This window comes from Carassius carassius, chromosome 15 (genome assembly GCF_963082965.1).
Source record: "Carassius carassius chromosome 15, fCarCar2.1, whole genome shotgun sequence".
Taxonomy (NCBI): domain Eukaryota; kingdom Metazoa; phylum Chordata; class Actinopteri; order Cypriniformes; family Cyprinidae; genus Carassius; species Carassius carassius.
The window spans coordinates 30,428,028-30,442,165 of record NC_081769.1 but is presented as its reverse complement, the minus strand read 5'-3'; the positions used below and the strand labels follow the sequence as shown (position 1 = coordinate 30,442,165).

The following is a 14,138-nucleotide window of genomic DNA, read 5'->3' as shown; positions in this document are numbered from 1 at the left end:
CCTATCGTTATTTTGTTGGACATAAGAGGAGGAATGATGATGCAACCAGTTCCCAGGACAGAAAAATACAATATTATTGTTTTTTGGAGCATTCAACATCCAGAACCGGAACTGTCAGTTTCATCATTTAAATTGGACACACACACACACACATTAAAATTGCACTAAAAAAAGTATCCAGCTGGTAATTTTCTTTTTTCTTTTTTTTTTAGAACTGAACATATCTATAAACATTTACATTGATTACAGAAATTTACATTCATTTCCACAACTTTCCAAGTGAATACTTTAAGCTACAAATATATAAAAGTAATATAATAATCATATCTAATAAATATAAATAATCTTATACATTTATATATATTATATAATTGAATTACATGATTTATAATTAAGTTTTTAATATGAGGTAATAAATACGTAATGTACATATTTAGACAACATTTTGAAAAAATAAAATAAAATAAATTACATTGCCTGTATTGAACTTTAACTAGATCGCGGGTTGTGGACCAAATCCCAAATCACTCTTACTCATAAAAACATCTGTTGCACAACAGAATTACAGGAACAGAATTGGATCATACACTTTTGTGTTAAGCCAATAATGCTATTTGCGTAATAGCTCTGTACTCAGTTTTACAACAACAGCTGGACAAACACTTCAGTGAAATGTTAGTCAGTTTAATTCCAGGCACTTACATATTTTTCACATTTGTTACAAACATATTTCAAAATTGACAATGGCAAATAAAAGGCAGTGCGATAACAATTGCATATTTCAATTCTCAGATTTAAAGGGAAGCATTATAGTAAAAAAAAAAAAAAAAAAAAAAAAAAACCCATTAAAAAACACAAATTAAATAATTTCAATTTCCTTGGTAATTTTAAATGCTACTTCGTAACATTAAACGGTGCTTTAAAACACAGTTTTCAAAACTGCAATACATTCATTTGGGCCAACAAACAGACAGGGATTTGGAATCCAAAACCTTTTACGTTTCATTTAAATCTAGTGCACAAAATACTATTGTGACCAGTCACATTCACATCTAAACCTCTTTGAGCAGAAGAACAGACTCCACAGAGCTGGAGCTGGAAAAACACACACCTACTACAATTTCTGCTGTCGTACTACAAATAGGCATTTCCATCACTAACCACTGAAGCACCTACTTTTCCTTTTTAACCCAAGATCCCTTTCATATACTCGAATTAAAATATCTTTACCCCCAAGTGACCAACCTTTGGAGCTTGTATGAAAAGGTTCAGAAACTACTGCCTTTACGCAGCATTAATTGCACTGAATTACAAGCCAACATATCTGTCCTGTACCACTAGGCCAGACGAAACAAACAACAACAACGGCAACAAAAAAGGACAAAATGAGAGACTTAGGTTAACAGCTTAGCCATATGCAACGATTAGCTTTGATTTCTGATTTAAGAACAGAACGCAGCTAATTACATGAATGAAAAACCTATTTTGAGTTTGCACTGGATCCACAAGTGCATTAACAAAATGCAATTAAATATAAAAACCTTGTGTATGAATAGAAGCAGAGTGTATTGAATGCCATAAACCTGCAATGAACAAAACAATACCACAGATATGTGACACATAACTCCAAACGAGAGTGAAGGACTCCAGTGCAGCCCCATAATCCCATGAGATGCGGTTTAGTAGGATAATATTTAGACGTGCTGTAGTAAAAATGGAAATATGTTTTCTAAAAACAGCCCTTCATTAGTTACTGAACCTGTAAGGAACATTATAAATACAAGCATTCAAAAGAGCAAATTTATTTACCCACCAGCAAGTAATTTTAGATATGATACCCACCATCATTTTTGTGTATTTTGATATGCAACATCATAATATTGGATTAACCATATTAATGATGTTACTCATGATAATATTAATGCAAATATAAAATCCCTGATTAATGCTATGTTATCATTTCCCAGTTAGTGTTACACAAACATCATATTATGTTTATAAACCCCCCCCAAATCTATGTTAGAATATAACCTGTAAAAATCTAAATCATTTAACCATCAACCTTTCATATCGATGACTAAAAAATCAAATCAAATAACACCTGAAAGGTCGCGATTATCTTTAGGATTTTTTTTTTAGATAATAAACCGTGAGTATAAAATGAACGATCTTGAATTGTATAAATGTTTAGCTTCTCAGTACAAAAGTATCAAGGCTTATATATCAGTGAAAGTGACTGTATAAGTGCACGATCGTCCAGAAAGGTGCACAGTGAGGTGTGGAGTGGTCAAGAAAGCTTGTTACTCCTAATGAAGGTGGGCCGAAGTGCTTTGGCGAGGGGTTCGCGGTAAACCGGCGCTAAAGATGCCAATGATGCCCAGGTTGAGCAGGACGCCCAGCACGAGAACCCCCACAGTGGCTGGAAACGAAGGTAAGGAGGAGTGCGACGTCAGCCAATCTTTGCGAGACGCCATGTCTGTCAACACTGCCTCCATCTGGAAATGGGTGCCCACCACTGCACAAACGTGAAAGAGCTGGTGACTGTGACCTTGGAAGTGGAAAAAGTGGTCAAAAGAACTGTGTGACACCGGTGTGAACCATTGAGAACTAAACGAAGATGACTGTAAAATCAAGAAAATGAGATACCGATGTAGTCGAAGCGTCCAGGAGCCAGTCTCTCGGGGAGGTGAGACGCAAACAGGAAGCATGTGAGGAACGCAAAGAGCAGATGGTAAGAGTGGCTGGCCAGAGCTTCACTGGGACTACAGCTCCCCCAACAGCACAACAGCAGCTACAGACACATGAGGAAGAGAAGAGTGCATTCATATCTGCAGTGCACACACTGCGCATATACAACTAGCTAATTTGCATGCGCAGTGAAGTGTGTCCGTACTTACGCGGTAGAACAGTGGGAAGCTATCAAAGAGGAAGGGGACGATAAACGCGGCCGTTCGCAAGATTTTACTTTTATGTGGGAACTGCAACTCTACGAACCTGTCATAAAAAAGACAGAAAAATGCACCCTCACTTAAATCTATAGTTGCTTACACATTTAAAAAATGCACTCAAATGCATTTTTCTATAAATAATATAAAATTATATAAAACTATAAAATGTAAAAAAAAAAGAAAAACAGAAAATGCTCCCTTCATTAAAAACAATAATAATTATAATTATATATATATGTTATTTCAAATATACAATATAATGTAATATAATTAAAAAATATGTTAAATATAAATATTAACATAATGGAAACATTAAACACTCATATTTACACAGTAAATATTTTATGAAGAAAATGTAAACAGTGCTGAGTCATGCAAGTTTCAACCACAATACTAACATACTGTAGGTGGTTATTTTTATGTGGTTGCTAGGTTATTGTTGATGGTTGCTAGGTGGTTACTTAATGGTGCAAGTCAAAAGAGCCCAACTCCACATCTCTATGATATTGTGTCTTTAGATATTTAACAAAATATCAAACAAAAGTGGCATCTGCTATAAAGTGAGGCTTGACACTTCCTGCAATGACACCGAACCAACTGTTTTAATCGGATTTATGAATATGTTCATTTTACCACATTAGCAATTGGCAATTCCACTAGCATTACCACATTTTACCAAACCATAAAAAAAAACTGCATCTGGTTTCTGATCACAGTTAAATGTTTTTTTTTTTTTTTTAAATAACAATATTTAGTTTTTATTTTATGAAGAAAATTTGAATGGTGCTTGATCATGCAAAAATAACAGATATTTTCAATAAATATTAATATTATAATTATAGAAATATGATAATTATATTATATACATATTTATATAAAATATTTTAAATAATATAATATTTTTATTTATTTATTTTTACTTCAACAAGAAAATGTTGTGGTTAATCACACAAAAGTTTCCATAATAAATGCTACTGTATTGTGTGCGGCTTCCATGGTGGTTTTATGTGGTTGCTAGGTTATTGTAGATGGTTGCTGGGTGGCTGGATAATGGTCCAAGTCCCAGGACCCCAACCTCAGGTCTTCATGAAATTCTGTCTGTAAATATAGCTCCCTTCAATGTTGAGGTTGAGGCCCATTCCTTCTTCCTCCACACACAGATCTGATTGTTTAGAGATTAAATTAAACAACCAGTATGATACAAGGCATCAGAGCAAGACAAATTATGTGCCGAAGTTTAATGATAAACATCCGCAACAGTTCTGCTTAGGCAAAACTAAACGATTCACAGAATTCAACACCCAGTTAAGCACTTGTAAATCATTTTTTTATTAAAATGACTGAAACCTTTTGTGCAGCCAGGAATAAGGGCAAAACAAATAAAGGTCTGTGTGAGAAGGACTCAAGTTATATAATGAACTCTCTATTATTCAGAGTCTGGCTTTGAAATGACATCTGCATTAGCTCCTGTAATCACAGACTTAGTAAATGAGTCTTAATTACCCTCTGAATCCACTCTCACCTGGAGTAGCAGGACATACTGGTACAGAAGAGCGAGTTGGCGACGCCAATGGTCACGAAATGCTGATGAAGCCAACTGTTTACCCAGCAGTCGGGTATCGCGTAAGAGCCGTATGTGATGGCGCAGCCTGGAAAAGAGTATGGCATTTTTAAAACACTGGAACAGGGCAGAGCATTGAAGATTAATGCATGCTTTCATCTGGATATAATTCAGAGTTTTATGCTATGTTATATTGAATTTCTTCTTTTGTTGGCTTTTGTGTCATATCCAAACACACACTCATATTCAATGCTGTGGACATACACAGCTATTCTGCTTGTCTCAGAGGCCTTTCTTTACCACAGCTGGAAAACATGACCGGAGGTGGATTCCACATATGAAAGAATAATATTTTTATTAGACTATGGGATCTTACAACAAAATTGAACATATGACCGTCCCATCATCCAGCACAGAGACTGACCCAAGTCAGATGAATGGAAATACTGCAGAAATAGGATAACTTTTTGAAATAAGTTTAAATTAAATTTCCACTTGAAAGAATAATCATTCTTTTATCAAGAAAATGAGTCTTTAATGTTTGAAAGGTGCATTAAATCATGTACTCAATGTTAGGTAAAGTGTTCCGCTCATATATAAATTGCGCTTGTATTTCGCACTTGCTCTTCATAAGTGGCTCGAACAATACGTGCATTTCTTCATCCTTCACTCTTTATCAATGCAGACTTCAAAGGTTTTCTCTGGAGCCAGAAGTTTGCTTTCTTTCCTTTGAAGTCATACAATAAAATGTCAGCAGTTTGTTAGACGGCTCATTTCCTCCGAACCTCATGTTTTCCATAACCTCACATCAACCCGTCCAAGGCGCATACATTTCTACTGCTGATCATCGTGCATCGTGAAATTCTCAGACATGTCATCAGATTTACATCAGAACTGTGTCTAGCTCAGGGGTTTCTATATTCTGACAAGCAGCCACTCATTTATCTCACAATGTCATATTCATTTACATTCAAGCATTTGCATTTTGTGTATAATGCAAAGCAACTTAGAGTGCATTCAAGACGTACTGTACATTTTATCAGTTCATGTATTCTCTGGAAATACTGTATCATCTGAGGTGCAAGACTGCAGTGTTGTTGTTAACTAAAACTACTGGACACCATTCCTCGTAACTAAAATAAAATAAAATACACTTGATAGTCAAAGCACTAAAATAAAAAATAAAAAAGCCAAATAGAAAATTAAAAAAAGAGATAATAAATTTCAAAAGCACACTGCAAAATTACTTAAACTAAAATATAAACAATAAATAAAATATATAAATAAAAGCCAAGTCAAAGCATTAATAAATACCATAATATAAAATATATACAATATAATATAACAATATTCATTTTTATTTCTAAGGGAACTTTAACACATAAAATGGAAATTAATGCAGAATTATTTAAGACTTTTTTTTTGCTATTACACTATTAATAAATATTTTTAATTGGCTTTTATTTTAGATTTTCCATTCTAATTTTATTATAAGTTTTAGTCCTTTTACAAGTTATGTCTTTTGTTTTAAAAATATTTTATTTAGGTTTTTTAACTTTTGTGCTTCAATTGACAAGGCAAAATTTTTAATGTGTAGGTTTTCTTTTAATATTTGCTTAATAATCATGCTTTTGATAAAGAACTAATTAATAAATGTGATCATTTTGTCAGGTTCCAAGTAGTAGTTAACTTTTGTATATTTCGAAAGCTTTGTTTGAGGCACTTTGTAGTATAAAGTCAGGTAAAACGGCTCACTTTTTCATAACTTCACTGAAAAAAGGTATCTTTTATATATTTTTTGTTGAGAATATAGTCACAAAAAATATGGTACTTAACACTCTACTGCTCTTTTTCTACGTAGGCTGTTCTTGACTAAAATAATCTGCAGTGTGAACCATAGGTGAGGTTTTTTGTCAAAACTCTAGCTATGCATGACTAAACCTGCACGCCACTGATGTGTGACAGGACAAACAGGACAGAATCGCCTGTGAGAGCGCATTGTACCGAGACTGTAGAGGCTGAGCGCGCCGTAGTCGAAGAAGTAGCAGATGTGACGAGCCTCGGCTGACATGCTGCTGAAGGTGTGAGCGCAGCTGGAGGTGAAGGGGTACAGGCAGATCAGAAGCATGTAGACAAGCAGCGGCCAGGTGTAGCTGTCAGTCAGGAAGTCCAGAGAGGCGCACAGCACGCTGAACCGCCACAGGAAGTACCTAAAACAGCACAGCTCAGGTCAGGAAATGATGTCTTGTGTAAGGAAACATAGGGCACTCTTTTTTTTTTTGCCATTTTTGTTAATAACAATAATGTGAAACACACCAAAACAATATTTTTGGTCATACTGTCCTGCGCTGACATAACACAAATATACTTTTCAAGTAATGTGGTAAGTGTTTTTAAAATCCGATATTGAATAAAAGTGTGTGCCCATAAGCTCGATCCTGATTGCATAATGAAGCAGCTCAACCAAAGCTTCAAAGCTGACAACCCTGGCACTAAAAAGGAATCACATGTTTAACTGGGCGCTTTACCAGGTTGGCAGGAAGTGGGTCCAGATATTGACTGTCTCGTTGGTCATTTGAAAACTGCTGAGAATGCAGTCAAGGGCTGAGCTCCTGGGATGACGGTACCCGGACATGATGCCGTCCTCTCGAAACACCTGCAAAGATGCACATGGACGTCTAAAATACATGCAAACATCTACACTGTAAAAAAACAACTCCATCAATAAATCACGGCAACATATGTTTTTCCATTAATTTATCAAAATAATTTAACCAATTTCAACTTAATATATTATATATAATATATATATATACACTACTAAAACATTCTTCTAAATCGCATATTTTGTGTTCCAAATAAGAAAGTCACAAGGGTTTAGAACAATATTAAGTTAAGAACATGTATGTTTAAGTGAGCTATTGCTTTAATGTTCTGAAAGCAATTCATTCATCTGATGTAATCGTACTGAAACTGTGCTGGAATTTCTTTAAGAAAGATTTTGCAGAACTGAAATTGAAATCAGGCTTACTTGGCCTGTAAGTATCTTTTAAGTACATGCAGGATTTCCCAGGGATTTCCCTTAAAGGGGAACTGAACTGCAATGATAAAAAGTTTCAAACGCTCTATTTTTACAGTCAAACAGATCCTCCCTTCCTCACCTTTGGCACCTGGTGGATGTCAAAGAGCTGCGGAAGTCTGAGGCTCAGCATGTCTGCGGGCAGCCGCAGCGCTCCCCTCCCTCTCTGACAGGCCTGCTTGAGTCTCTCCTTGCCTCCTCGACACAGGACGCACCACAGCGGACACTCCAGACCCCGGGACGGGCCCCCTTCCCCAGCCTCCCACCTCACACACTGAGCCCAGCCCCAACCATGACCCTCTCCAGTCCCCCGCCACGCAGGAAACACTGCAGAGACAGACACACACACACACACACACACACACACAGTGAAGATCTGATCCATATGCAGTGAAAGGAAAGCTGAATTACTGCTGAATACCCACTTAAGAAGCCTTGAAGTGTTTTTGCTTTCGCGACCCAGATTTTACATTGGTTACTTGGAACTTCAGTGCTAAAAAAATCTTGAATTGTACTAATATTACTATAAACTCCACAGGCTCAACAATATGGAAGACACAACACAGGAAGATTATAGGAAAACAGAATTATTTGTTTGTTGTAAATGAATACTTTTGTTCAGCAAGAATGCATTTAATTCATCAAAAGTGACAATCAGGATTCTAAATATATTCTGTACTTTCTATGCCTGAAAAAAAGAACATAGTTTCCACAAGTCAGAACAACAGTTTTCAACCTTGATTATAATTAGAAATGTTTCTTGAGAATGGTTTTTATTAGAATGATCTCTGAAGGATCATGTGACATTGAAAACTGAAAATTCAGCTTCGCACACAATCACTAAAAACTACAGCCATTCTCTGGAAGCTGAAGTTCAGCTGTTTAGCTGTAAGTACCTGCTTCTCTAAAGGGGTCTGTACTTTGCTTTGCACAGGGGCCAATCCTGTGAAACTAGAACAGAATGTGCTTTGTGTGGGGCAAAGTATTGACTGTTACACGCAGAGCTGTATGAAAATGAGCACGCTTTCTCCACATGGACGGACAGCAGCATAAACAAAGCAGATGGAAATGCTTGACCAATTCCTCCACATTAGAGTCCTTCCTAACTGTATGCAGTCACTTGATATAAGATATTAAACCCATTCTCTCTTAATATGTACAGCTATTTACGATGCAGTATGACTCTGTATTATTTACAGGCCAATTTACTTTTGGATGGCAGAAGAGTTGTATTATTTAATTAGTACATTTTGACAAGCAGCCAATGTTTCTCAGTACATGAACACAATAATAAATTTGCACAAATATAAATAAATTGTGGACAGCAATAACTGCCTATAATGATAAGCAATATCATTTATGACTGAAAAATAATTACACAGAGAAAATGAATGAATATTTGTGAGTGTTGAATGGTAATAACCTAGTTCAATCGCAAATTTTAGTGTCTCAAACAATTATTTTGATTGTTTAAATTCTCTTTTGTAATTATGAAACAAACTGAATGATGCTGCTCTTAATAGTTAAAAATGTAATAATTGTAATAAAATCAGCATGTTGTCAGTCAGTGTCATTTTAATATATATTATTAATATTTATTTTTTAATATTTTACTATTAAGGTTTAAAAATTTTTATATATATATATTAAATTACCTCTCATTTTATTTAATTTAAATGTTAAGTTTTAGTTCATTTTACAAAGTAAAATATCATTTTTTAAATATATTTAGCTTTAATGAATTTTTATTTCAGCTTTAATTTTTTGCAATTTTAGTATGTCAGCTTATTGTAATGCAGTTATTAGCCAAGGCAACATTTCACATTTTTTGTTTAAGTTTTCAGGTAATATTTCATTTCAGCTTTATTTCAACCAACAAAAAAATTCATTTTAACACTGTACTAGTACGCTTTCACTCTATGGAAGAGAGCAGCATGAACATTCGGCTAAACGTTTTCTTTTGAACTCTACAGATAAATGAATGTCATATGGATTTGAAAGATCATGTGCATGATTAAACAATGTCAGTTTTAATTTCTAGATGAACTATTCCTTTAAAAGCACATCACAGAAACTGTCCAGGATCCAACTACAACAAATGCACTTACATAAACTAATAGAACTGAGAAATTCCCCTGGTCAGAACGTGCAGGGCTGGACAAATGCTGCCATTATTCCATGGGCCAGTGTTGATTTTATGGATTAATGGATTGTGCAATGTCTCCTCCATCAGCTGTTTCTATGGAACTCAAACATAAACATAATTCTTCTGACACTGGATATGAAGTTCTTCCCATAATTCCCTTTGGGAAACGTGTAATTCGGAAATAAACAGCTCGCATCCCAGTTGCCGTTGCTCAATTTGAACTGGATGTGTTTTTTGTGTCTTGTTGATAGGTGGAGATGTTTAGATTACAGTCTGACTAACTAAATCCCATGACACACCAATCTGAGACAAAACAAGAGGAGCAGATGTGTGTGTCCACCAACTGAGACCAACGACGAGTTGTCATTGTCACTAAACATATTTTCTAACGTATTTCAGAACAAAATGGGATATACAAAGAATAGGATAGGACATTTTATCCAAGTCAATTTGATGAAATTTTACATTTTTACCACTTGGACTAACAGTTACTTGGAACAACATGCACTGATTAACTGTTGACAGCAGGAATGTGCATTAAACAGATAAATGGTATCAATTTTGATTTCATGTTTGCTCACAACTATTGCAAAATCCAAACCAGAACAAATCAAACTAAGACAGATGCTTAACGACCTTGCTTGTGCGTCTCTCGCTCCACATCTCACCCGGTTCAGTAATTCTGACATTCTTTCTCTGACTCGTGATTGTGTCACCAGATCTGCCTCAATGGAAGTCTTTATCACTGCATGTTGACAATAGAGCGCCCATATATGCTTGCAGTATGCACACATTCTGTTGGGCACACATGTATCTGTAAAATGCATATGAGCCTCTAAGCATTCCACTGTCATGTTAATACACGATCATGGGATGAAGCTGTCTGGCTACCACCTACACTAACAATTATGCAAACGGCTATACTGGGAGAACAGGAATTTTGCACACAGAGTTTGAACAAAAAAATAAGAGCAGTTTAGATTTTAAATGCCTTTGCATATTAAACAGTCATTAGGTTTTACAAGAAATCAATTTCAAAGGAAAGCTGTTTTGTAAGAACTATCAAAAACTGTTTTGAAAGCTCTGTGTAACATTTTAATTTTGCCAGAGGCTTTTTCCTGGAAAAGAAAGCTTTTAATGATACCAAGCAAACAGCACCTTACATACATTATATCTGTAGATTTCTGGAGAATTAACAAATGATTAGTGCTGCTTGCTAAAGCACCGCTACAGAAAATCCCATTATATTACATTGAATGAGGGACCAACAACATGTGCATTGTAAAAATGTGAAATGATCAGTAAAAACGACAGCCATGGTTGCCAGAACTTCACTGTAAAAATGTAAAAATACAGCAGCAACAATATAAGTTTTATGGATGGTTTACCCAAAAATTCACCCTCATGTTGTTCCAAACCTGTATGAGTTTCTTTCACCTGTTGACACAAAATAAGTTATTATGAAGAATGTATTTGACCACCAAACAGGTGATGATCAAACATTGAGTAACAAAAAACACAATTAAAGTCAATGGCTGCCGTCAACTCTTTGGTGACCAATATTCTTCAAAATATCTTCTTTTGTGTTTAGAAGAAAGAAAAAACTCATTCAGGTTTGGAACAAGTGGATTACATCTCTGGATGAAAATATCCTTTTAACCAAAGTAAAATCAATTTTGTACCTTACATATTAATTTATAGGTAAGGTAAATAAATGTATGTGCCATTTATACAAATAGAAAGCACATTCATGGTAATACACATGACTCACACATGGATAAATTAATAAACGTTAATTTTACACCATAAGACGTAGGCTAACATAAAACCCAAATCTACATAGCTGATATATATATATATATATATATATATATATATATATATATATATATATATATATATATATATAACCTGTACATTAAGAAATATTTTACTGTAAAATGACATGAACTGTCTTTTTAGATCTATTAAGATTTCACAATATACAGTAAGAAAAATGTTTAACCTTATGAACTTTAAACTTGTTGTTAAAGATTTAACGATACTTTAATCTTTAAAATTGCAATCAAGTTTTAAAGAGACTAGTAAGCAAACGCCTAGCAACAACTCAGAACACCTTAGAAACTGCACAACAATATTCAGACAAGCACCCAGAACACCTTAATATCGTGGCAACATGGAGGAAACAGAAAACATTTTTATATGAAAATGTAAACATTTTTTTGCCAATATAATACAACTGATGAAAGGAATCACACTAGTTCCTGATGCAGCAGTGTAGATAATAGACAATAAAATAACTCAAAACCATGGGTGGAAAAAAATATGACATATGGTTGAAGCCACTGGAATGCACACTCAATAGACAACTATGTAAACAATATCACATGTGTTGCACTGCAGTTATATTTAAGAAGTAGGAGAGAATGAAAAAAAAATGTTTGTCCTGGAAAATGCTTACTATGCAGCTCTTGCAGGGTAAATCTTTTTGAATGTACAGGAACAGTGAGAGAGAAAAAAAGGGGTGTTTTTACATAAGTCACGGGTTCAAAATGAGAAGCAGAAGATATGAAACACATGTAACAGAATTAGAAATCTTCTTTAGGAGGCAAACTTTAAATGAAAACAAACTTTTTGGAAGCATTTTCTGAATTTGAAGCTAACAAATCCCATGCAAAAGTCACTGCCATAATGTCAAAGTTATGATACTGACTTTAAGACAAACTAATTATTTTCCATATACAACCTCATTTCTTTTGCAATCAGTACAAAGACAATAAGCCAATTATTTCATTTGGCAAAAAGCATGCTGTCTTTATAACAACATGCTTAGAGTGATAGACAGTTACCCAAAAAAAATTGGAGATATTTTGAAGAATGTTGCTAACATTGAAATGCATTAAGAAAAAAGGTCAAAAAAGCTACAAATACACAAACCCATTGATTAAACCCTTTTTTGTTACATTCAAAAGACAAAATGCTGCATTAATAAAGTTTTAGAGACACACAATCCACACAATTGGTACAAAAGAAGCACATACATGTCACTTTCTTCATATCTTCTGGTGGAAACGTGGAGCTCAGGAGGGCTTCCAGCACAGAAGGAGACCTAGACAGGCTGGTGCTGTCAGTTCTACAGTACTGAGGGCTTGGAAGAGGCCCTGTATTACTTACTAATTTAGGCTACATTCTATGTGTGTTCGAGGAAAAGACAGGCAGTTCTGCAAAAGCAACACTCCCACCATATGCATGCTAAATATATACTCTCACCCATAGGGAGGTGTTCAGTGTCAACTCAACACTTCCACAATTCACAAAATGCCAAACTCATTTCCTCAACTTAAGAAACCACTGCTTATAACTGTAATCTGCTCTTCATAGAACATTGAAATTCAACACAACTACATCGAATCCCCCACCCTTGATGTTGTTACATGACACTTCCACTTTTTTTTCGCCAGAATGCCATATTTGCCATGAGTTTGTGTGACATTTCAGGTTTTGGTGATGTTCACTGCCTCAGCGTTGGCTAATGTTCATTGAAAGCATATTTTTCATAACATTCCTTCATATAACTTTAGAAGAACTCGTTTGAAAGTTCACTTCAGCAAACACATGGAATGGTCCCATGCATTGCAACATATTTTACACTGCGGATTAAAATGACAGCATAAAGCAAGAGAGAATCGAAGGTCCAAACCTTTGAGCTTGATCTGGTCTATGAGATCATTTGCGCGTGCCAGCTGGAGATGTGAGGTCGCCAGTTTGGGATCCGAAGAGTTACAGTTAGTGGGGGAAAAGCGCGAAATAACTACAGTTCCATGGCTGAGCTAGGTCCTAAAGTTAGTGGACAACCCTGAGAATCATTCGGGCTTGGTGTGTCCCTCACATTCCTTGGGAAAGCAACACAAACAGCAGTGGAAATCCCACCCTCTCCGCGGCGCGCGCGAGCTTTCTCTCATTGGATGGAGACATGAAAGAAGCCCTGTGTTTAGAATCAGGAGAGCAGCGAGAACAAAGACACGAAACCCGTTCAACTGCTTTTCGCGTTCTCGTTTTGTTTGGAAGAACGAAAAATGCTAAGAAGAAGAATAACAATATACAAAGACATTCAACTGGAGGCGCTGGGAGCATTGACTAAATTTACAGTATGGCCTTGAGTGCTTCAATAATTTTTTTTTTTTTTGGTAAATGTTATGATGAAGAAAGCAAAAGGTACATTTTTTATAAAAATATTAAAAGAATTCCGCTAAACGTATTTATTTTTTTGTATATTTATTTAAATAATTCGTTTATTTATTATTGACAGCCATATATTTAGTAATGATAATTATTTGTCATGTTTCCGTTTGCTGTTTTTGAATGAACGAAGCTTTTTTCGTTCTCCCTCGTAAACGATTCGCT

The 14,138-nt window shown here is 35.2% G+C and overlaps 1 protein-coding gene across 2 annotated transcripts; it reads right to left on the bottom strand.

Annotated features, from left to right (window-relative positions):
- Positions 1 to 1,822: 1,822 nt before the first annotated feature.
- paqr6 (progestin and adipoQ receptor family member VI) lies at positions 1,823 to 13,676 on the bottom strand. 2 transcript variants are annotated; one of them, XM_059568463.1, is made up of 8 exons: positions 13,435 to 13,676; positions 7,671 to 7,915; positions 7,038 to 7,165; positions 6,514 to 6,719; positions 4,471 to 4,597; positions 2,898 to 2,994; positions 2,647 to 2,791; positions 1,823 to 2,548 (listed from the first exon to the last, which is right to left on the bottom strand). In XM_059568463.1, the coding sequence occupies exons 2-8, from the start codon at positions 7,719 to 7,721 to the stop codon at positions 2,307 to 2,309; spliced, it is 996 nt and encodes a 331-aa protein (XP_059424446.1). In that variant the 5' UTR covers positions 7,722 to 7,915; positions 13,435 to 13,676; the 3' UTR covers positions 1,823 to 2,306. The 2 variants fall into 2 exon arrangements, with proteins under 2 accessions (XP_059424446.1, XP_059424445.1); XM_059568462.1 differs by lacking the exon at positions 13,435 to 13,676 and adding an exon at positions 12,776 to 12,920.
- Positions 13,677 to 14,138: the final 462 nt, after the last annotated feature.

What these genes read in the sequence shown, in the direction of transcription:
- paqr6 (XM_059568462.1), bottom strand. An exon ending in GCTCAGCCTCTACAGTCTCG is followed by an intron (nt 4,598 to 6,513) that starts GTACAATGCGCT and finishes ACTCTTTTCCAG; the next exon opens with GCTGCGCCATCACATACGGC. An exon ending in TGGACGCTTCGACTACATCG is followed by an intron (nt 2,549 to 2,646) that starts GTATCTCATTTT and finishes TCCACTTCCAAG; the next exon opens with GTCACAGTCACCAGCTCTTT.